The following is a 24865-nucleotide window of genomic DNA, read 5'->3' as shown; positions in this document are numbered from 1 at the left end:
ACACGAGTTACCACCTAGGCAACCACTGTATAGGCAGGTGAGGAGATTAGACCTGTCCTCACTCAGGATTAAATGTCGCTCTCTGTAGATGAGGAAAAATGGGGATCAACCTCTCCACCAGGGGTGGATATTGATAATGTAAGAGTGAACAGAGGCGCCAGCAGGATATAGAGTTCTTAAAAGCCTCAAAATCCCTCAGGAGCTGGTGGTGGACTCGCCTCCCCAAAGCAGACAAGATTCCGCCAGTATTAGACAAGACAAGACAAATAACATTTATATTGCGCTTTTCTCCTTGCGGACTCAAAGCGCCAGAGCAGAGCAGCAGCCACTAGGGCGCGCTCTATTGGCAGTAGCAGTGTAAGGGAGACTTGCCAAAGGTCTCCTACTGAATTAGTGCTGGCTTACTGAACAGGCAGAGCCGAGATTCGAACCCTGGTCTCCTGTGTCAGAGGCAGAGCCCTTAACCATTACACCGTCAGCCAACGGTGTCTTGTCTGCTTCGGGGGGCCGGTCCACCGCAACCACCTCCTGAGGGATTTTAAGCCTTTTAGAACCCTTTATCCTGCTGGCGCCTCTGTTCACTCTTACATTATGCTGTGAGAATACTAAGCAACACTGATAGATTTCACTCTCATTACAGATCAGTTGTAAATTAGCCTTGCAGCTTTTTTACCTGTACTTAGTGGTTGCATTATGTTACTACAAGCTGCCTGTAGAAGGTGGAGGAGTCTTTTCTGCATGCTACTTGCTGTGGACATGAAGAAGCTTTGACAAGTCGTACTGTTGCATCCTATTTCAGAGCAGCTTGTCACACTATTCCCTGTACTGTATTATGTTCTCATAACTCTCGGTCAGCTTTGCTTTCCCCCGAGTGACATTTCTGCATTTGACATCAGCACACTCGACACTATTGATTCCTGTCTCTGCGTCTCGTTATACATTAAATCCTCAGCAGGCTGAAACCTGCTGCAGAACATACTGTACTGTAATTTTCCTCCAGCCATATTTCATTCACTGTTTGACAAGGATAAATATGGACTGGTAGAACAGTGTGTCACACAGCAAACACAGGCCAGGCGACAACCGCTTAGCTGGGTAACTTGTGTGCTTGGTTATCTATAAAATCTATGAAGTTATCATAATACCTCATAGTTATCATTTTCTTTTAAATTATTATTTTAATTTGAATTATATGCAGTGTTACAGACAGAGCTAGCCCATGACTGCTGTGTTATCATTCTATCTGTAGGATATGGTCCAAAATCACCTGCAGTTGTCTAGCAAGTGAAGTGTGGTCCGGTGTTAGTCGAGGAGCAGAAATGCAGACATCAAACCAACAAACGTTAATTCCAGTGATACCTTTAATGACTAACTGTACATGGTTTATTGCAAGCTTTCGAAACGTTATGTTTCTTCAGGCATTATACAGAACTGGATCAGAACTGTATGGTTCTGATCCAGTTCTGTATAATGCCTGAAGAAGAAAAGGAACGTTTCGAAAGCTTACAATAAACCATGTACAGGTATCGTTGGAATCAACTTTTGTTGATATGATGTTTGCATTTCTGCAGTTGTCTACTTTGATCACACAGCTGCTTATAGCTGTTGTGGATTACACAGCATCTGTAGCACAGAGCAGAAATTGCCTCTTGTACAGTTTGCAGCACACAATTTGGGAACCGTGTCTATAACTCATTTGTTCCAGCCTTTATGCTGGTTATCTTGGGCTTGTCATCTACTAGTGTATGTGTGTGTTTTTGTTTTTTATAATTACACGCTAGGTTTGCAGAATCCTGAATATTCTTTAGGCCAGAAGAACCTCCAGAAAATCTGGTCTGAGCATAGCAAAACGCCACCTTTCTGGCTATATCCCCCTTCCATTTCTACATGCTGTTTTCAGAGGAGGACTGCTATCTCAGTTAATTACAGCATTCTCTCTAGAGCTGCTGCCACTTAGCAAGACCAGCTGCTGACAAGCGTGTCCATTGAGAAGCCACTCAGTGTCTGCACTTCAGTGTGCCTAGTGATGGCACAATACACTACAATAAGACACAATGAGCAGGCAGTTCTGCTTTGCATAGTGCTCTCACCAGAGTGATTCAGCAACTTAAACTTTTATTCCTGGCATCTAATAAGATAATAGCAATGATAAGACACCATAAAAGCAATTCTCCAACACAGTGAGGAACCTGACATTAAAGAGTGTAAGAGGAGATTCTTACTGCAAAGTACACAGGCTATAGTTCTGCTGTAAAAATGTAAGGTCTGAGGGCAGGGTTGTAGCTGAGGGACGGTAACCACAGTCGCAAAGGGTACTAACAGTAAAAATGTTGATACTGCATGCCTGTAATGTGTGCCTTGTGTAGTTCAGCGAGTCTAACATCAAATATCCCAAATTAATTAGTGTGAAAAAATCCTAAACGGGGTTCCCTGTGCAGGGAACAACCAGTGTATATGATTGGCAAAATGGCAGAAAACTACCGTGCTGCCCAAGGCCATGATGAGAAGTGTACCTGAAAGTAAGCCCCAGCACCAAACCCAATCAGCCACCCTTGGGTCTGACGTATGTGTCGCAGGAACGCCGCTTCACCAGAGACCTCAACAGGCGGTCTTGTATAATTATCTAGTCTGTTCTACCAATCATTACACGCAATTTCTCTTATATAGCTGATGAAGCCAATCATCCAGCTATAGATATCGGTAGCATGCAGGCAGTGTCCCTTTCATAGGTCTTAAGATGCCCATTAATGATCCAATCTCCCGAACAATTGACCGTCCAATCCAATCAGTGCAACCGATTGGAAACAACTGTTCAGGCCCACCAACTGAGGGGAAAATATGCAATCTAAACAAAACGTTTGATAGAGCGATTGTTCGATTGTCACTAATAGCAGCATCTGATGGATCATGCCGTCAGTTGTTCAAGAGATTTTACCATTAATGGTTACCTTTAGCCAGTTATTGTCTTCTTTGCCTACTACAGTAAAACCTTGGATTGAGAGTAACTTGGTTTGAGAGCATTTCGTGAAATTGTGACTTGATATACAAGCAAAAAAAAAAAATGCATGCGTCTTGTCATCACAATTGAGACAATAGTTCTTCTCCCTTTGGTGCTGCAGGATTGTACTTAATCTGAGTGTAGAGACTGCAAAGTCACATTTCAATTAAATCCTCAAACTGTGATTGGATAAGTTCCGTGTTAAAGCCACACAAAAAAAAGATTGGGGCAAGCCAACAGATGGCAATGATTCTGTTAGTTATAGTGAAAGTCTTGTTTACATTTTTATTTTACTATAACTGTGTTTGGATTGTGGAACAAATCAACTGGGTTTCCATTAATTCTTATGGGGAAATTTCCTTTGATATAAGAGTGCTTTGGATTACAAGCATGTTTACAGAACAAATTATGCTCGCAAACCAATGTTCCCACTATACATTATAAGTTGCAAAGTCCATTGCTATTGCATGGGTTGATGCCAAGGGGGATATTTTGAGTTAAAGTGGACCCAAACCAAACATTTCTTTAATTAAAAATATTAAGTTGCATCACTCTGACACATACAAAGATAAATAAACACTATTTCAAGCCTATGAGCATTTCAGTGCATGCTTTTCACCCTTCTCTTTTCAAAACTAAGATTATACTGGGGGCAGCCATTAGCAATTCCTCCTTTGCCAGACACCACCTACTCCACCAGTTTGCCGGATTTTTTCCCGGCAATTTGAAAGGAAGGGAGGGGTTCCTCCAATAAATGTAAAATATTTTATATTTGTCATCATGCAGCTGAAAAAACGCCTGCTATTTATTATTATACTTTAGAAAATAGAATTAGAACAGCCTCCGTAGAAGCGCATAGTAAGCGCGAAACGGCTGTAAGGCTAAACCTGCACCCACTACCAGCTCACAGCCTTCAATACATGGTATGTGTACCTCTTCTTATCTGCACGTGATGTAATGTTTTTCCACCTGTGGAATAAATATACAGTTTTCAGCAGTGCCGACTCTACACCCTTTGTACCTCAGAATTTATTTCTGAAATCTTGTATTTTTAATTTGGGTCCACTTTAAGGGTTTATCGTCTACTGATGTCAATCTTGCCTTTTTGTAAGAAACCTTACATTTTGCAAACAGAGCAGAGATGAGTGAAAGAATGGCATGGAGTAAATGGTAATGATGGTTTGCAAAATGACCTAGCCCTTTTTCCTGGAAGCTGAATGATTTTGTTACTGTCCCACTGTGGAAAGCAGAAAACACATGTGGTAATCACGGGATGAATTTAGGTGAGTTTGCAACCCTGTAAAACCAGGGAGTCTACAGCCACGGGCTGCGGCATGGTGACAGTCTGTAGGGTGTGCCGAACAGGGCTGCACAAAAGGTATTTTTTTTTTTTTTTTTTTTCATTTTCTTTAATCTGTAAAGTATGGTATTTTTTTATGAAAAAGGACCACATCCATCTGGGCTTCTTTTGCACTCTTGTATTAGAGCTGTGGGTACAACCTACCATTGGATGAATAAAGACCATGTGACTGGAGGATGGTGAAAACTTTGAAGTACCTCAGAAGCTGTGACATTTCAGTGGAATGGCAATGCGTCTGCTGTACATTAAAAATGCATACAGCAGTGTGCAGCATTAGAGGCACTGCTGTTTCCTTCAATGGCACAACATGTGGGTGATGACAGAAGTGCAGCTGCAATGCCTGCAAGTGTAAACCAAGTCTTAGGTCAGTAAAGACCAAGTATATCTTCTGTTGTGGCTCATGACAGGACATGTTGTACATAAGGGTTTTAAATAGCTGGTCAGTACTCTGCCTTTTAATTTGGCTTTACATGGCTTGGTTCAGCATTAATAGGCAACTTCCACATAATGTTCTTGTAAAACATGATTCATACATACAGAACATCTGCAGTACGATGCAGCTTAATGTAGCACACCTCGTTGCTGTAGCAACATCACTCCAGCTCAGTGCATTCTGCAGAATCAAGTCATGATTCTGTCATGCCTCACTAATATCTGCTTCCACCAGATGTTAAAGCTTTCCCAGTGCAGTCAGACCTCTCTTGCTTACATTACATCATGCAAAAAATATATACATAACTAATAGAAAAGTAAAGTATTTTCATGTCAAATTGTGGTCAGAAATTTGATGAAATTCTTAAAGCCAATGGCAATGATTTGCAGTTTACAAACTACAATCGTTGCAATAAATTACACACACCTGAATTTGAAATAAACTGAATATCCTTGCATGCAAGGAATGAGATTAAGGGCCTGTTTCCACTAGAGCGAATCTGCATGCGTTTCCTGCATGCAGATTCGCATAGACAATACAAGTGGATGGGCCTGTTTCCATTTGTCAGAATTTCTGAGTTTTTTCTGTGCAGAAAAAAATCTGCACGTAGACCCCGCAGAATTCGCATAGCGCACACCGCTATGCGAATCGGCGCTAATGTATTTAATAGGGAAATCGCATGCGGTTTTGGCATGCGTATTTTACCGCGATTTCGCACAGAAAGTAATGTTAAATCACACAGGCAGTGACATGGTTAAAATCGTATCAATACTAACCTATGCGAAATCGCGGTAAAATACGCATGCGGAATTGCACCTGCATGCGATTTTGTCAGCAGGGAATCGGCGGCGATACCGCACAAGTGGAAACGGGCCCAAGGCTAAAACATAACTTACATAAGCCTACATATTGCAGCGCCACCACCTCAGTTGGGCGCCGGGTAGTGCTGCTGATAGTAATGTTGGTAATTTAAATTACTGATATTTTAGAATGCTCTTATCAGCACCTATTAAACCTTTAACCATCCACTATTAATGCCTAACCTCCCTGTAAGTACCTGAAAAAGACAACTATCCCCCACCTAATGTCTAACCCTTTCTAAGTGCCTAAACTTAACCATGTCCGTCACTCCCCTCAATGGTCTACTATACTAGTGACTTCTTGTTTAAATGTATGAGCAAAATGAAAAGTGATTTTAGTATATTATGTGACTATAGTAACACACATACTTTAAAAACTGACAGATGAAAATACAGCTCTGTTGTTGTCTGTCTCTATACTGTGGTTTAAAGAAAAGAGTTTTATTTGTTAATATTCTGTTCTACTCGTTCCATGATATAGACAGCTCTGTGCAGGCTAATAGAGAATTTGGATCAGTTCAATGAACTACAAAGGGGCCCTTGTATTTGAAACTGCTGCATCTTTGTGACAAGGTATTGTTACAGACACAGCCAGTGATTCCCCACTCTTTGGCCAGTAGTTGAATGTGTAGGTGGCATGAAGGGGTCATAGACAAATTCAGCTGGCAGGTAAGAGATGATGAGGAAAAGTTCATAAACACTCTAAAACCCCCTTTGCACTCACTCACCGATGCAGGATCTAGCAAGCCAAGCCAGTCCACTGATTCACACAAACAGCTGATCCAATTTGTGTGAATCGGGTAAGAGATGCATGTATCGGTACATTCTCCCTTTGTTTCCCAACAAGCAGCAAACAGATTTCTTTTTTTTAGGCTGAGTTTTACACTCCATCCAGATGCCACAAGGATAATGGAGACAATGATCCAAATGTTTATTTTTTGCTGTTGAACTCAGTGCATCGGGATTGGTAATTTAAACTCTGAAGATGCAAGTATTCAATGCATTTTTTGTGGAACATTTTCATAATCCATGTTCCAGTACCAATCCATGTTCAAAATGCTCAGTTCACAGTATATCACACCCAAAAAGATAAATGTTCGAATGAAGGCAATATTTCCATGTTCTGGAATCTCTCATAAGAGCAGCTATACTCATTACATATTACTCTTACACATACTTACACTCACAGCTTTTTCCTAAACTGTGAGTATAAGTCATCTGATAAAGGGATAGAATAACCCTTGCGCGATTTGACAAGTCCCAGTGCTTTTGCATATGGGTTACACTTAACCCCTTCTGTCTTAGAGTACCTACATTATAAATTACAGTTTGCTTTAAACCTAATAAGTTGCCAAGATATATAAAATCACACATGATAAAGTGTGATATTCTCACCCTCAGGGTCCGTATTCCACATATGGTCGTAAAATCTCCGCCCCCAGTGTGAAATTTTGCCCTGGCCTTTTTTTTCTTTCCCAACCATAGGGGCAATGGATGCTGGGGGATCGATGTCGTAACTCCACCCCTCATGTCCATGTGATCTAATCTAGGCAGGCAGACAGACATTTGAAATAAGAAATATAGCAAACAGACATAAGATAGGCTGCAGTAGTTTTCCTGTCTCTTCTCTCTCCTACACACTGTGAAAAGAGAAGTAATTTGATCCAGGCGGGCAGAGAGCAGGGGGGGAGGGGCAGGGGAGTTAACCAGGCTAAAGAGGAGAGCACAATGCTTTAGCAAGGCTTCAGCTCCAGGAGAAATAAGGAAGTGCTACTTACAGATATAAATGTGAGTTGTGTTATCCACTATGATGTCCCAGATGTAAACTTAATATGTTCATCTAACTGTACACAGTGCATATACTACATACTGTATATGTATTGCAATTCAGACTTTTTTATGGTTGGAAGAGGTCTTTAAGGCAACCGCATACCATACAATGTTTTACATTTCTTTTCAATTCAAGATTTACAGAAGGAAAGGTAGGGACATGAAGGTAGGGGACTTAGGTCAGCAGTGGGTTTAGAGCACCAGTGTGTGTGTGTGGGGGGGGGGGGAGAAGGGGGGGGTGGTTGGGGAGGCGTAGGCTAGAATGAAAAGGTGCATTTTGAGGGCCTTCTTCAAGATGTTGAAGGAAGGAGGCAACCCTAATGGGGGGGGGGTAGGGCGTTCCATAGTGTTGAAGCAGCTCTTGAGAAGTCCTGGAGGAGTGCATTGGGACTGGGTGATGCGGTGGCGGTAAGGCGAAGTTCGTTGGAGGAGCGGAGTGAGCAGCTAGGTGTGTACCTCTGAGTAAGATTGGAAATGTAGGTTGGGCAGGTTTTGTGAACAGATTTGTAGGCCAGATACAGTATCTTGAATCTGATTCTGGACTGGATAGGAAGCCAGTGAAGGGATACACAGAGGGGAGCCACCATGGTGGAGCAATGGGAGGAGAGGATAATTCTGGCTGCTGCATTCATGACAGACTGCAGTTGGGCAATTCAGGTCATAGGGAGTTCAGATAGAATGGCATTGCAGTAGTCAAGGCGGGAAATTCTGAGGGCATGGATGAGGAGTTTGGTGGTGACAGAGGTCAGGAAAGGGCGGATTTTGCAGAGGTGAAAGTTGCAGGACTTTGTGAGGTTTTTAGATGTGGGGGGTGGAGAGTGCGAAGTCCAGGGTGACACCCAGACAGAGGGCTTGAGGTAGTTCCCATGGTAGTATGGTTAACAGTGACATGCACATCTGGGAGGGTCAGCAACTGATGTTTGTTGGTAATACGTACGTATACTTGCCAGATGTTATGTTCTTCAATCTTTTAAAAATGAAAACAGGCGGTCTGAAAACTGTATGAGTGAAACTGAAAACGTTGTCAAAAGAAGTGCTACTTAAATGATATAAGTGCAGTTAAATTAGCTTTGTCTGCTGTCAACCCAAAACCGTTATTTTTCAGAAATGTCTGGATAGTATAGTGTCCGATTTCCAGCCGTTGTATTCATTAATCTTCCCAAGCCTAAAACCTGTACATATCTGAATAGAAAAGGTAGTTTTTTTGGGGGGGGTTTTTGCAGATATCCTTTGCCTGCTGTGTTTTTGTATTTCTGATCAAGTAGGCTTGTCACTCTTTGTTTACAGAGGTAATCACATATTATATGGTATATTAGTTTATAGCACTGCAAAGTAGTTCTTGCTAAGCCACTTGCTGATAAATGCAGTCAACAGAGTGATATCATAAGCCTATTCTTTTTTTCTTTTTTCTTTTTTTTTTTTTGTGTGTTGCCCAACGTTAGAGGAATGTGTTTCAGCGGTAAAGACGTGATTTGGTACATAGCGTCCCTGGAACCTAAGGCCACATTAAAAGGAAGATGTTTTTTAACTGTTGCCAAGGAGATGACTGCACTTAAATTTGGTGTTATAAGGCCTTTCATTGTCTGTTACCACCAAAGGCTTTTATGTGTTGTGTTGAAGAATGCTATTGTTAAATGTGCTTTTATTCCTCCATTGCTTTCTGATGTTCACTTTGCTTTGTTTTGATTGTGGTTTTGCAGCTTAATTTATTTTTTAATAGCATACTATCTGATCAGTCATATGATCTATGATCTATGATGCATAATGAGTGGAGAAGCGTATGGAAGGGAGCAATAGTGTTTTCATGCATGCATCTTATAGGAAACACACCACTAACAAACCTGAATACTTGCACTGACAAAGACTTTGCACAACTCTTCCCAGCAGACTTGTACAAAAGTGGGCACTCGTCTTGTCTGAGTATTTCTGCTTTGGCAAAGGAAGGTGAAAAGGGTGAGAAGCGAGCAGTAGATGCACTCAACACACTTTTTTTTATTTTTATCTGTTTTGTGAGGAATGCAAGTGACTTCAGTAGGCTGAGATCTGCCTTATCAATTCTTCCCTAAGGGGCCCATACACTCAGCCGATTAACGATCGATCGATTGTAAATAGTTTGCCGATTCAATCGATTTGTGGCCAATTTCAATCAATTTCGATCGAATTCAATCCATTGGCCAGGGTGGAAAATCAAAATCGATCTGAAGAGATTGCTTATAAATTTGCATTGGCCCCAATGCAAATCTAAAGGCAAAAATATGCCATCACATCGATTTTAAAGTAGATTTCAAACTGAAATCTATTGGAAATCTGTTTCTAGTAAAAAATGGTCCTAAACACATCAGATAGATCAGAAATCTATCTGTTGATCTATCTGCTGCTAATCTAACGAGTGTATGGCCACCTCTAGTGGCTCTAATCAGCCAGCAGTTCTCAGGTGCTCGTCAGCCAATCAGGATGCACTGTCATACACCCTTTACCTACCATACCACATCTAGCAGCCATTAGCATTCAGGTGGGAGGCTTCAGTTGGACGCCATTGTAAGATTGCGTCGCTAGCAGGACCGCCCCGTGCAGGCATCCCTCCCATGTGGTATGGCAGGTAAAGGGTGTATGACAGTGCATCCTGATTGGCTGACGAGCACCTGCTGACCACTTAAATGTAGCTGGATGCATGTACTGCTGTGTTCTATTGCTTGTGTGTTGAATTTAGCATTCAGTATGGAGGCAGTGTTGGTGGGTTTTCTGGATGTGAGAGGTCCAGAGCCTGGGTGTGAGAGGTCCAGGCCCACCTGCACTCCCCTCCAGGTATCGCATGTTGGCCTTGGGGCCCCGGCCAAAACAACCAATCGTGTGTTTTTAAACGTTTTCTTTCAGCTCTAGGACATGGCGGACAGGTGAGCGGTTAGGGAGGGACCCCTGTGGGAAGGATGCCTGCACGGGGCGGTCCTGCTAGCGACGCAATCTTGCGATGGCGTCCAACTGAAGCCTCCCACCTCAATGCTAATGGCTGCTAGATGTGGTATGGCAGGTAAAGGGTGTATGACAGTGCTTCCTGATTGGCTGACGAGCACCTGCTGACCACTTAAATGTAGCTGGATGCATGTACTGCTGTGTTCTATTAGTTGAGTGTTGTAAGATTGCAATGTTTTCATTCCCTTTGCAAACTTACCTACCATTCTTTCATCCTTTCGGCTCTGCGCCTTTATCTTTACACTGCCACGAAAATGCAGTTTCTCCCCTGCCACTCATGCCCACTTGCTCTGCCTCATGTGATCGCACCATTACCCTACCTGATTTGTCCATCTGATGCCATGCCCACCTTCTGCACTACTAGTAAAGAGTAAGGCTTGAGGGTATTTGGCATCCTAGTTGTGAATTAAGTAACTAGTACAACTGTGGAAGTACACTACAAACCATACAAATTGAGTTTTGAGCAATATATCCTGCCACCCAGTCTCTTTCCTATGCTACTTTTATTATGGCAGCATGGCTCCATTGTGCCAAACAAAAAAGTCCATGTGCTACATTTGCCTGACCTGTTGAAAGCATTTAGCATGCTATTAAATAGAAAATGACAAAGAAGACTTCGAAATGTTAAAGGGGAACTTCAGCCTAAACAAACATACTGTCATTAAGTTACATTAGATATGTTAATTAGAATAGATAGGTAATATAATTTTTTACCCACCCTGTTTTAAAAGAACAGTCAAATGTTTGTGATTCATGGGGGCTGCCATCTTTGTCATGGGGGCAGCCATCTTTTTGGTTGAAAGGAGGTGACAAGGAGCAGGAGACACAGTTCCAACTGTCCTGTGTCCTGATAACCCCTCCCAGCTGCACACGCTAGGCTTCAAATGTCAAATTCAAAATGTAAAAAAAAAAAAAAATTTGCACCAAAACAGCAGAACGAGAGCAACAACATCAGCAATCCCATCATGCTTTGCACAGCATCAGGGGAAAAAAGCCTGGGCAGTTTTCTTCTGTGCAGCTAAAAATGAGGCTTGGGTAAGAGAAACAAAGTTCTGATGCTTTGAAACTGTTAAAGAAACACCAGGCCTTTTCAGTGCTGCTGAGTCGATTTTTAGTCCGGAGGTTCACTTTAAACAACTGAAATCCTATACTGCACAAGAATAGGACAACATTTCACTTTCATAACTACATCACTTGGCCTCTTCGTTTCCCAAATGTTTGCAGAATGTTATTAAAAGAGATGATGCAACACACTTGTAAACATGATCCTGTCCTAACTATTTTGAAACATTTTGCGCATATCAAATTCAAAATATGCATATTTGAATTGGTCAGTTTTAAATGATTTGCAAATAGTGGCATTTAACCTTTTTGGAAACTGAGAAGTAAATATTTACCATTTGTTTAGCAATCTCCAAATAATTCATTTTCTTATGAGCATCCTGTGAGGCATAAACAAACTCAACTAGAATGCCTTTTATAGACAATTGTGATCCTTTTCTGAATTGCCTACAGTCGAACTCCAAACAAGTTGTAGGAACACCTCATTGATAACCGATTAAATAGGATACACCAGAGCTAAATTTAATTAGTCTGAATACTTTCATCAATGTGATATTTCTGATTTTGATACGTAATAAAAACCTACTAAATTTGTGCTTCACAGATACACTTTAGGTTATTGCGTGTTGCATGATTGCATGGTTAAAGTGAACCTCCAGACTAAAAATCGACTCAGCAGCACTTAAAAGGCCTGGTGTTTCTTTAACAGTTTCACAGCATCAGAACTTTGTTTCTCTTATACAAGCCTCATTTTTAGCTGCACAGAAGAAAACTGCCCGGGCTTTTTTCCCCTGATGCTGTGCAAGGCATGATGGGATTTCTGATGATGTTGTTCTCATTCTGCTGTTTTGGTGCAATTTGTTTTTTTTTTTACATTTTGAATTTGACATTTGAAGCCTAGCGCATGCAGCTGGGAGGGGTTAATCAGAACAAAGGACAGTTGGAACTGTGTCTTATGCTCCTTGTCACCTCCTTTCAGCCAAAAAGATGGCTGCCCCATGACAAAGATGGCAGCCCCCATGAATCACAAATATTTGCCTGTTCTTTTAAAACCGGGTGGGTAACAAATTATATTACCTATCTATTGTAATTAACATAACTAATGTAACTTAATGACAGTATGTTTGTTGAAGCTGAAATTCCCCTTTAATCTAATTACAGTAAATCTAACAGAAAATCTAACAGAAAAATTGTATGGTGTATTCCCAGCATACCAGAAAAACAGAAAATTATATGGTGTATTCCCAGCATTAGATAGCTGGCAGCAACTGGGATCGGTAAATTCTGGATAAATACTAGTCTCATTACATACATTTTAAAGGGGAACTTCAGCTTAAACAAACATACCGTCATTAAGTTACATTAGTTATGTTAATTACAATAGATAGGTAATATAATTTGTTACCCACCCGGTTTTAAAAGAACAGGCAAATATTTGTGATTCATGGGGGCTGCCATCTTTGTCATGGGGCAGCCATCTTTTTGGCTGAAAGGAGGTGACAAGGAGCATGAGACACAGTTCCAACTGTCCTTTGTTCTGATTAACCCCTCCCAGCTGCATGCGCTAGGCTTCAAATGTCAAATTCAAAATGTAAAAAAAAAAACAAATTGCACCAAAACAGCAGAATGAGAACAACATCATCAGAAATCCCATCATGCCTTGCACAGCATCAGGGGGAAAAAGCCCGGGCAGTTTTCTTCTGTGCAGCTAAAAATGAGGCTTGTATAAGAGAAACAAAGTTCTGATGCTGTGAAACTGTTAAAGAAACACCAGGCCTTTTAAGTGCTGCTGAGTCGATTTTTAGTCTGGAGGTTCACTTTAATTTCTGTAGAGACTGGTCATTATCTCTGGTGCATTGTCTTCTGGTTCTCTCCTGCTGAGTAGAACAATGCCTAATTGCTAGGCAGATAGGTGGTTAGATTTACCTGCCAGATAGACAATTTCCAACATGTTAGAAATTATCTAACAGAAAATCCCAAAAAATGAAAATTGTATGGTGTATTGCCATCATTAGATACTACTGTATCACATTTTATGCACGCATACAATTATGTTTAACAGTTTTGTTTTTTCTTATTGTAGGGTTCGGGATCCACGACTGGGACATTGACACACCCTTCTGCAGGAACTCCAGTAACAGGTCATAAAAGGATGATTATACCAAATCAACCTCCTTTGACAGCAACAAAGAAGTCTGCAGCCAAACCTCTACCACAGTCCACATCCCAACCAGCCCCTGCTGGATCTCCTGGTTCACAGAGGCCTCAACCTGTTCCTGCACCATATGCCACTGCCTCCACTCCTAACCGACCAACATACAATGTTAAGTCTGCTCAGCCTAGTCCTCAGTATGTTCCTCCTGGTCCACAACCGGGACAGCCTTACAACACTTCTCCAAACCAGTACTATCAACCTCAAAAATCTGCTATTCCTCGTGAGCCTGAGTATATTCCCCCACAGCCTTCTCGTTATGTAGACCCTGGCTATGGCTATTCCCAGGGTAACCAGGTGAAGTATCAAGATCCTTATTATCAACCAACACAGACATATGGAGGACGAAACAATTCTGAGATCCCTTATTCACACCAAGGAGGGTGGAAGCCAGAGCCTATGTATACTGCATCACCTGCTGTAGGTCAGCAGCCTCCGGGAGCCTATCCACCTCCCAACAGTAAGAAGACCTATATAACTGATCAACCCTATATCCCACCGCCACCACCCCAACCAAAGGTAGGTCTAGCCTAAGATGAAACAAATGTAAAACAGCAGCTAAATATTATACATTAATAATTTCTTGGGTCACGTCAAGCTTTTTCACCTCATATATTATATAGTACACCAATGTTATTAGTGAAATCAAGGAATTTATTACACATTTCCAACAGTATGTGTATTTGACACAATATAAAGTTGAAGCTCCGTTTTGAATAAAGTTGAACCACTGTGCCTTCTGGGAGGGAAGGCATGCCTGTGCATGTGCTGAGCTTGTGCTTGGAACTTGTTCCTCCTCCCAGAAGGGTTGACAATGTGATTGCAATCTCTCTATTAGTTATTGTAATGGCAAGACAAGATAAAATACATTTTTCATACAAACATTTTAGACACTTACATATTGCCAAGTGCGAGCGTTAGTTATACAATTTTTTCCTGAACTGTGCTTTACATTTTGTTAGAAATCAAAATAAGAGTATGTTACTTATCATGCACTTTTTTCATAACTCTGAGTCTAAAGTGTACCTGCAGGTGCTTTATGTTTAATAAGTTGAACGTGGCCCCACCAAGAGGGGTTCAGTGAGCTCTCCCACCACATTATTCTCTGCTCCAATCTTGTTAGTGTAGTACAGTAATCACGCTCTGGGCAAATTACGCAGTCCTCCAGGAAGGAGAGACATACTGGTATGCTGCAGAACCCAGCCCACGCTGTGGTACAAATACCCATCCACCTTCCCCTCACTGGTATTACATGAGTAGAGATGGGCACCATATGGCTGTTCTTCCTGCTGAAGCTTCAGGTGACTGCTCCAGGGATTACTTGGAAATGTCCAGCCTAGTTTACTGAACTTATACTAGCAAAGAAAGCTAGGGGGGGGGGGATGTGGTGGGTGAATACACAATCTTCTCTGTATGGGGAAACCTTTAGCTTATGCAGGTTAAAGTAACACTATTGATTACCATGGTTTTTTTTTAACCTGGGATTGATAGAGTTCCTGAAGTGCTGGTAAATGATGTATACATTTCACTTGCTAATCTTTTTTGTTTGTTGTGTCAAATTCCTTTCACTCTTAACTGACGGCAAGTCTGGCCATATCTGATGGCAGAGTGAACCATGAGGAGAGGGGGGAATTCCCTCACACTACATCTGCTTACCCTGTGTGTGAGAAAGCTCTCACTGGCAGCTCCCTGTGTCTCTTAACTGTCTGCAAGATAGCAGAGGAAATGTAACTTGTTATAAACATTGTGTGTGAAACCTGACCACAGCTTTTCATACTTTTTTGATTTCAGAGAAAAATACTGTGTAGTCTAATATGCAAAAAAAAAAAAAAAAAAACACTGGCTGTGCATTGAAGCAGACACCCCTTTTGCGAATGATTTGTTCCAGTAGTGCTAAATCCTACACTCAATGAATTACAGCTTTTGCCACTGATATTTAACATGAAAAGTAAAATGTTTACACAGCTACTTAGACATTATTTGTACATTGTCATTTTAGAACACTTGGGTATTGATAGTGTTCCTTGAAGGTCAATTCAGGTACACTTTAGAACAGGGGTCCCCAAACGTTTTGGGTCGAAGGCCGGGTCAACATACTTCAGACTGCTGGGGGGCCGAAGTATACATAAAATGATGTTGGACAGCAGTGTCACCTGATGTGGAATTTGATTGGAAACCAGCGAACTACTGCTGTCTGGCTTCATTCTATGGGCTTGATTCACAAAGTCGTGCTAACTGTTTAGCAGGGGCGTGCTAAACAGTTAGCACGTGAAGTGACGTTCGCGGACTTTTGCGCACGCAAAGTGCCGTGATTCACGCGTTTTCAGACTTTTGCGCACGCAAAAGTCAGCGATTGCGTGAATCACGGCACTTTGCACGCGCAAAAGTCCGCGAACGCCACTTCACGTGCTAACTGTTTAGCACGCCCCTGCTAAACAGTTAGCACGGCTTTGTGAATCAAGCCCTATATGTGGAAAGCCATTATTTAAAGATGTAGCTGACCGCATCTATAATACATTTTGTGTATGGGGGGCCGGTAAAAAAAGCTTCAGGGGGCCACATCTGGCCCACAGGCCTTAGCTTGAGGACAACTGCTTTAGAACATAACTAAACCAGTAAACTTGAGCGAAGTTTTAATAGCAGTTTAGATGATCCTTGAATATAAATGATGCGGAGAAGCAAAATTGCGGACAAAATGATCTTTTCATGCTCTTGCCAGTGCAGTAAAGGTTTTTCCTCTCCTCTTTGGATTTAGTGGTGGGCAAGTCAGACTTCTACTTTGTTGTACCGTAGCATATCAGTAGCATAGACATGGCAATCATGTTAATGTTGCTTTGGAAGGTACCGTATATACTCGAGTATAAGCCGACCCGAGTATAAGCCGACCCCCCAACTTTCAACCTAAATAATTGGAATAATTGACTGACCCGAGTATAAGCCGGGGTAGGAAATGCCACAACACCACTTACAGCAGAATAAAATCAGCAGACTGCAATAATGGTAACCATAAAACCACAAACGTACTCAGAATCTCTAAATGGGTTAACTGTTGTATAAAGGCTAACACCATGGCAGGTAAACATATGCAACTGATGACAGCGACAGTCACCTCAGAACAGGTCATTACAGAAAATACCATGCAAACATTTTACAGAGCACTTCACACTGTAAAAACCTCTTCACCTCATGAGTAGATACAGTATGCCAGACTGCATGTAAGTGACATCTGTGTCTCCCAAGTGCCCCCTCCACCATATGCTGGCAGTATTATATGAGCGACACGTGACAATCGTGTACCCCGAGTTGCCCCCCCATCATACGTAACATACAGCCATGTCTCCTAGGTGCTCCTGAGTGCACTGCATCTGTGCCCCTCCGGTGCCTCATCAGTAATGTGCAGGTGGAATACAGTAATGATATGGCTGCAATGTGTGTGAAAAGCACTTGCATCTGCCGCTCCCTTCCTCTGCCAGAGCGGAAATAAGAAGAGTAGTGCACATCGTTCGCTCACCGGTTCACGGTGATGGTAATGATGTGGCTAGAACCTATGTGAGCGGCGCTTCCATCTTCTGCTCACCCCCCGGGTCTCTCCTCCCTTGTCCGAGCGGAGCGTTGTGTTGGTGCCGGATGGGGAGTGGTGCACAGCGTTCCCTCGCTGGTCCGTGCCGCCTGTCGGAGTCTCATCTCTGTGATGTCATGCACTGTCGCGCATAATTAAATACGGCATGGAGATGGGATTCGGACAGGCGGCGTGGACCGGATAGGGGGGGGGGGGGCACTGTGCGCTGCTCTTCATCCGCAGCCGGCATACGGCGCTACGCTCGGACAGGGAGGGGGGAGATGAAGCCGCCGCTCAGGTACCTTGTAGCCACATCCTTGCAGTCACCGTGGACAGGTGAGTGAACACAGTGCGCTCTGCTGTGGTGCGGGGGGAGGGAATCTCGAGGGGGAGCGGAAGATGCAGGCGTCACTCACAAACCTTGCAGCCGCACCGGGGAACACAGATTACCTGAATTCGGGGGCACTTAGGGGGACACTTATTTCATGCCATGCATGGGGGGGACTCGAGTATAAGCCGAGACCCCCACTTTTGGACTACTTTTTTGGTCCTAAAATCTCGGCCTATACTCGAGTATATACGGTAAGTATACTTGCCACTGCCTCCATATGTTGAAATGTGTTTCTAATATGAAACCAGTAAAATCCTAGTGGCCACCTAACGTCTTGTTAAAAAAAAAAGTACTAGTGTTATTGTAACCAATCAGATTGCTAACTCTAGTAAAATTGAGGGCTTTTTATTACCTTTGTACCCAGTATTTGTAAAGCATCCCTTCTGTTCTTCCCATTCATTCGGAATACTTAGAGCAGGGGTCTCAAACTCGCGGCCCGCGGGCCATTTGCGGCCCTCGATACAATATTTTGTGGCCCTCGCCCGCAAAAGCTTCCTTATAATTCGATTCAGTGCTCCCAAGTAATCTGCCGCATCCCCGTCGCTAAACAAGGACTGCAGAGCTCCCAAATCGCCCGCCTCTCCCCGCCCCTCTCTGTGAAGGAAGAGTGAGAGGGGCGGGCAGAGGCGGCGATGCGCCGCGATTGTGAAATTCCTTATACGGCCCAGCCTCATCCTGACTTTGCCTCCTGCGGCCCCCCAGGTAAATTGAGTTTGAGACCCCTGACTTAGAGAATGGATTATGTGCTCTGACAAAAAACTTGCATCGATGCCACAATTTTCCAGAATCTTAGGCCCATATGCAAATAACCTTTTTCTCTTGAGTTTCCTCCTAGGTGATATTTTCAAACTTGTGAATAAAAAGCCTTTTAAACCACCAGCAAGCAAGTACTCAAAATAATTTTGATAGTTCTTTCATCCACTTTTTTGTACTTTTTCAATTACAAAGTGCTAATATGTTGTTTTAAACAGAAGATGAAGAAAACTCAGGAGAAACCAGTAATTGCATATGGGCCTCAGTATGTGAGTTGTCTTCATAAAGCATGAACTGCAAAATAAAACCCTTTCCCAGAAGCTGACATGACAGCGAGGAAGTATGCTGGCATGTCAGGTCCAAGCAACAGCTAGAAAATCTTGTTTAAATTGCTGGCCATCTTCAGAGCTAAGCTCCCATGTCTGCATTCATGATCTTATTGCTGTTCCCTGTGCAAGAGATAAATCTTGATGAAAACAGCTGAGAATGTCAAAAAGTACTTGAAGCCAAGACAAGTAATTGTGCAAAGCTGCCCGTGAATGTACAGTAATGCTAGGAAAGAACATCTTGATTAGGTTAAATGTTGGATAATCTACAGCAAAGACCATTACCAGGAAACACACCAGATTGTGGAGCAGATTTACTTATTAACACATATAAGCAGACGTCTTTTTCCAGCGTTTTCTTATAAGTATAGAGACCGTATCTAAACCTGACTAAAGCCCAGAATGCTTCTGCAGCAAAAGCTATAAACTAGCACTAGAGGGGAGAGCCTTTATTGACAGTAATGGCAATCAGTTACCTTTTATGCTTTGCACGCTCTGCTGACATTAGCAGACTAAGACACTTGGGAAGTGTAAGGCAGCACTAGGAAATACAATATATCACACAAAGCTGCAAACATTAAAAATCAGGAGCTGCAAACTTATGACTTGGGCAGCAATTTTCATATCTTTATATTTTTTATTGTTTTTAACAGTGCATTATTATGGTAATTTGAAACCTGTAGTATACAACAGTAGGATGTTCAGTTAACTTTAGACTAATCCCAATTGGTAATGAAGCTGGTTACATATATCCCTCAGATAACTGTCACATGAAATAATGCTTCTTAATTGCTTTGAGTGACAGTCTTTTACCGATCAGTACAAAGTTGAGCAATCTGCATATCTCGGCTAGGAAAATTATTAAAGGACCACTTTTGCGATAATTGTAAAATTGAAAATACATCTAAACACATACAAATAAGAAATGCATATCTTCCAGAGTAAAATGAGCCATACATTACTTTTCTCCCATCTTGCTGTCACAGTAGGTAGAAATCTGGCAGAACAGACAGGTTTTGCATTAGCCCATCTCCTCATGTGGGGTTCTCATTGTTTTCTTTATTTTCAAAAGCATTTAGTGAATGGCAGTTGCTCCATCCAACAGCGAAAAACGTGTGAAATGAGCAGGGAGGCTGGTCAGCATCTTTGTATAAATCCTATATTTATAAATAATAAAGGCCATGCTGAGAATCCCCCATGAAAAGATGGACTACTCCAAAACCTGTCAGTTCTGTCAGATTTCTAAGACCTACTGCAAATAACAGCAGCAACATAGGTAAAAAAGTAACTCGTGGCTCATTTCACTCTGGAAGAAACGTACGTCTTATTTGCATATTTTTACATGTATTTTATATTTTACAATCCTTTAAAGGATACCAGCGTGTCCAACAGCCTGCGGCCGGGAGTGAATTGCGCATGCATATGACGTCACTACGCCATACGGCTATCATACCTCCCAACTTTTTTTGAGATAAGAAAGAGGGACACTAAAGCTACGCCTCTGCCACACCCCTAACCATGCCCCAGGCACACCCTTAGTCATGCATACCATAAAGTTTTCATAAGAAAAATATGTTGTTTTATAATTCAGACCACACTGGTGCAGCAGTAGAATGAAAAGCACTGGACACCCAAGATGAATGCTTCAGATTTCTTCCAACAGGTACATTACAGACAGATAAGGCATCGATGGGTAGTGACAAACTACAGCCATTTCGCAGGCTTTTACCCGCTTACTTAGAGGTCTCTGAGGAAGCGGGTTAACGCCCGTGAAACGGCTGTAGGCCTTTTGTCACTACCCACTGATGCCTGATCTGTCTGTAATGTACCTGTTGGACTAAATCTGAAGCATTCATCTTGGGTGCCCAGTGCTTTTCATTCTACTGCTGGATTAGTGAATCTGATGACCCAAGGTACTTACCCAAGGTACAGTGCATCAGCCTATTGAGTGCCAGCCATTTACTGTCTCCTTCTCTCCATGGTTTATCAGACCACACTGGGCCATTCTATCCTGGTTAATTTTCCTTAATATCATTTAAAAATAAGAAATTCATCAATTCAAAGAATAGGAAAAATATTTACAGTCCATAACACTTTTTTTTTCACTAGAAAAACACAAATAATTACATAGATCTGTACATCAGTCCTGAAAGCGGGACAAATGAGGAAGAAAGGGGGCCAGGGGGATATGGTCTTTAACCCCCTTGCTGGTCCAATTCCTGCAACAAGGGGGAAGCGCAGCACTTTTTAAATTTTTTTTTTTTTTTAAATCATGTAGTGAGCCCATGCCTCGCTACATGATAGCCACTGAGCAGCGGCATCCCCCCACCCACTCCAATCGCCTTCGGCGATCAGAGTAAGCAGGAAATCCCGTTCAGATCGGGCTTCCCCGGACGTCATGGCCGTCGGGACGTCAGAGGGAATCCCGATCCACCCCTCAGCGCTGCCTGGCACTGATTGGCCAGGCTGCGCAAGGAGTCGGGGGGGGGGGGGGGGGGTGGCGGCGCGGCAGGTAGCGGCTAATCGGCGGCGAGCGTAATATGCACACAGCTATCAAAGTGCTAGCTGCGTGCAATAAATAAAATTATGCAAATCGGTCCAGCGGGGCCTGAGAAATCCTCCTGCGCAGGTTACCCCGAGCTGAGCTCGGGATAACCGGCAAGAAGGTTAAAGAGGGACTGTCCCTCCAAGACAGTTGGGAGTTATTATGGTATGTAGTCCTAAATACTGCCATTTTCATACTTCTTTTTCTGGAGACGTACTTCCAGTGATTCATAACTGCTGAGGAGTGTGAAAGATTACAGTAAGCAAGGCATGTAGTTCTTTTTTAATCCTAAAATAGATCTGTAATTTCTTTCCCATTCTTTTGTGTGCATGTACCCCATAGACATTGAGTCTGCGCCTGCCATCATTTTGCACGGGGTCTATGCATCATCCAGCTTCTTGCTGCAGAAGTGAACAGCCTTGCTGGGGAGGGCATTCCATCTTTGTTATAACCATAGTTTATGATCTTTCTTATAAATGTTATGTTCCGTCTGTTACAGGAAAAGAGAACTTATTTTCTGCTACATCATAAGTGAATATTTTTGTGTAATGAGTAAATTCCCTGCAATGTTTTGGCTGCATTGTAGTTGTACTACTAATTGAGAATTGTTCAATAACCATACAATTATATTTATTGCTTTCGGGTAATGGTTGAAAAAAACAAAACATATACATGAGATTAAAGTATAACTGAACTCGGTACAGTTTTGCAAACTAGAGCAGTGGGTGAGTTTTTTTCCTCGGAATCAATTCCACAAAAATGTTTTTGTGCTCATCTGATGCAATTTTCTGCCTTTATCATTTGCCAACTCTTTAGGCCCGGTTTCCGCTTCACCGGATCCGTAAGGCTTTGTTCACACTGGCTAAAGGATCTGATCACCCGTCGATCGGATCAGTTTTCACTTTGATCCGTGCACCTGAGCGGGCGGGTGAGGCAGGGTTAACTTACCAGGCTTCTGTCTTCCTTCTTGCGTCTCAGGTTGCGTCACATGACTACCACACTTCCTCCTTCAACTCAGGAGGAAGTTTGATAGTCACATGATGCGACATGGGACAATAGGGGAAGAAGACAGAAGCCTGGTAAAAAAACCCTCCCTCACCTCACCTCATATTTGAGCTGGCTCAAATACACAATACCCCCCAGACCCCCACTTCCAGTGGATTAGCCCTCTGAATGGTTAGTTTCTTCACTAGTGTAAAGAATGTTTCTTCACTAGTGTGGAGAAATTTCCGCTCTCCCATCGCCCCAAATGCAGGGCTTCGTCTTCTGTTTCTGGTCCTCTGGGCTCAGCGGTCCAGAAATATAGGTGCTGCAGCAAAGTTGCATTCCATTCAGTGGAACGTACGCAATGGATCCATACAAACGGATGCATGTGAACAGTTCAATAGGTTAACATTGCATCCGTTTGCTTCTGTTTCTGTTTGTACAGTATCCATTCCGTTGCGCTTATGGTCTGCTTTTTAACACTAATGTGAACCAGGCTTTAGAATAAAGTGCTGTGAAAGCTGACAACACTGAATCATTGCTTGATCTTGGTGATCCAAATATACACACGTTCCCCTCAGGCGGAGGAGTTATAAGTAGCACAGCCAAAAATGGGATGCCTGTTTTTGGCTGCGAGGGGTTATATAGTTGCGTAAGGAGTTTATTAGTTGCTGGGGCGGGGGTATTGGTTGCCAGGGAGGGAGGTTATTCGTTGCCAGGGAGGGAGGTTATTAGTTGCCAGGGGGTAGCGTTATGTATGAGAGTGGGGAGAGGTTAGGTTATGGTGAAATACTGGCGAATATTACCGATATTTCACTACAACAATCAGGTTGTAGAATATTGGCAAATTTACCGATATACTACTACCGTAATAGAATGCACATTTACTTTTTTTTAACGCAGCGCCTAAACTAGCATGCAAAGTTTTCAAATGTATGCCTCTCAGGGGAGCGTAGACGCAGTGATAACCCTTTTGGTGTCTGAATAAGAGCCTCATGTTACTTATAAACAGTAGAATTACTTACACACACACACACACACACACACACACACACACACACACACACACACACACACACACACACACACACACACACACACACACACACACACACACACACACACACACACACACACACACACAAAACTCTGTGTGCTAGTGAAATATTGTATTGATTTAATCTCCACCATGTTCTACATACTAAAACATGTTAAGGGCACTTGAAGTTTGCTATGCTATGCAGCATGGTCCACTGTCTGATTGGCTCACAGGGTCAGAATCCTATGACATTGGCTCCTGACTGGTGCCCAGAGCTCTGTTATCATTAGGACAGCAAAGCGATCAGGCTGCAGTGACAACAGAGTGGCTTGAACGTCGACAGCAGCGTGCCCGTGCAGTGAGTCTACACCTTGGAGAAGATAACAGCTCCAAAACAGGGTGTAGATTTCAATCACTGTCATTAATAGTTAAGGGGTTAAAAAAGCACCCTTTATTGGCGTTCCGTCTTTTGTCATGTGACCATTGATTTGTAAAGGCCGTCTCTCAGAGACCAAGCGAGAGGGGGCCTCAGATAGGAGCAGCACATGAGTGAAGTTCAACATTTTTGTGCTACAGCAAGCAGTGCAAAGTCTGAGCTGCATCAGGCGCTACGGTGGCAAATATACTTATTGATTTTCCTGTCGATACAAGTCGGATTTGGTCAATGAGATCAAATCTGTTAGAAATTGATGCTGTGTGCATCCTGATAGATTATCATCGATGTTTGGTCCAAAATTGATTGAATTGGACGATCACCGCAGATGTAAGAGATCACAGATAGCATTGCACTGCACCAAACAGTGTACCCAGTAACCCATGCTTGTTTCAGGGTCATTTTAATGAAGGCATGTTAGCTGTGCCTTATTATAGTAGTAGTATTATTATAATCAACTCTGACATTAGTCTCCTTTTGTGAAGCGTACATGACATTTTTCACCAAACCATTTTAAGCTTTTAATATTGGCATTCACTTCATGACCAGGTTTAATAGATTCTGCTAAGCGATCAGATATGACTGTTTTGAACTTTATTTATTTTTTAATGAATATAGCTTTTCTGTCCACCAGTCTTTCATTGATATAAGCCAAAATAAAGGAGATGATTTGATAAGGCATACAGAACAGCTCGGCCTTCAATCAGACGTGCGTAAGAAAAGTGCATTGTAGAGAGATTGCTCAGTCTGACCTGCTTTGTATAAACAACAACATATTCCAAAGTCAATTATCTCCCAAGTACAATATGTTCTGCGGCCAGAAAAAGCCTGTCGGAAGAGGATGGCAAGAGGGACATCGACACAGGAGCGAACATTAGTCCATTGTACTCTGTGTAATTTCAGACAAGAGGTCTCTTTTGTGTTTGTGTCCGGAAATGAGAAAAGATTGGCTGGTGTCTGTAAATTACAGTTTTAATGTGCTGATGTGAACTAAGCAGTGGCAGAGAGAATTAAACTACAGAAAAGCATGGCTGCTGAGAGATGGCAAGGATAAATTATTGTGGTATGATAGATGATCACAGAGGTGCTGTGCAACTCCAAAACCCCAGC

General features: G+C 42.5%; 1 protein-coding gene across 6 annotated transcripts in view; it reads left to right on the top strand.

Moving 5' to 3' along the window:
- Nucleotides 1-24865, top strand: part of LPP (LIM domain containing preferred translocation partner in lipoma) — a 419710-nt gene that overhangs the window by 267611 nt on the left and 127234 nt on the right. For all 6 annotated transcript variants that reach the window (XM_068281218.1, XM_068281216.1, XM_068281219.1 and 3 more), the window contains one exon: nt 13597-14244. In XM_068281218.1, coding sequence (XP_068137319.1) covers nt 13597-14244 — 648 coding nt within the window. The remainder of the gene's footprint in view (nt 1-13596; nt 14245-24865) is intronic.

The sequence above is a fragment of the Hyperolius riggenbachi genome, chromosome 4 (genome assembly GCF_040937935.1).
Source record: "Hyperolius riggenbachi isolate aHypRig1 chromosome 4, aHypRig1.pri, whole genome shotgun sequence".
Taxonomy (NCBI): Eukaryota; Metazoa; Chordata; class Amphibia; order Anura; family Hyperoliidae; genus Hyperolius; species Hyperolius riggenbachi.
The sequence above is the reverse complement of the archived record's forward strand: the minus strand, read 5'-3'. Positions and strand labels throughout refer to the sequence as shown.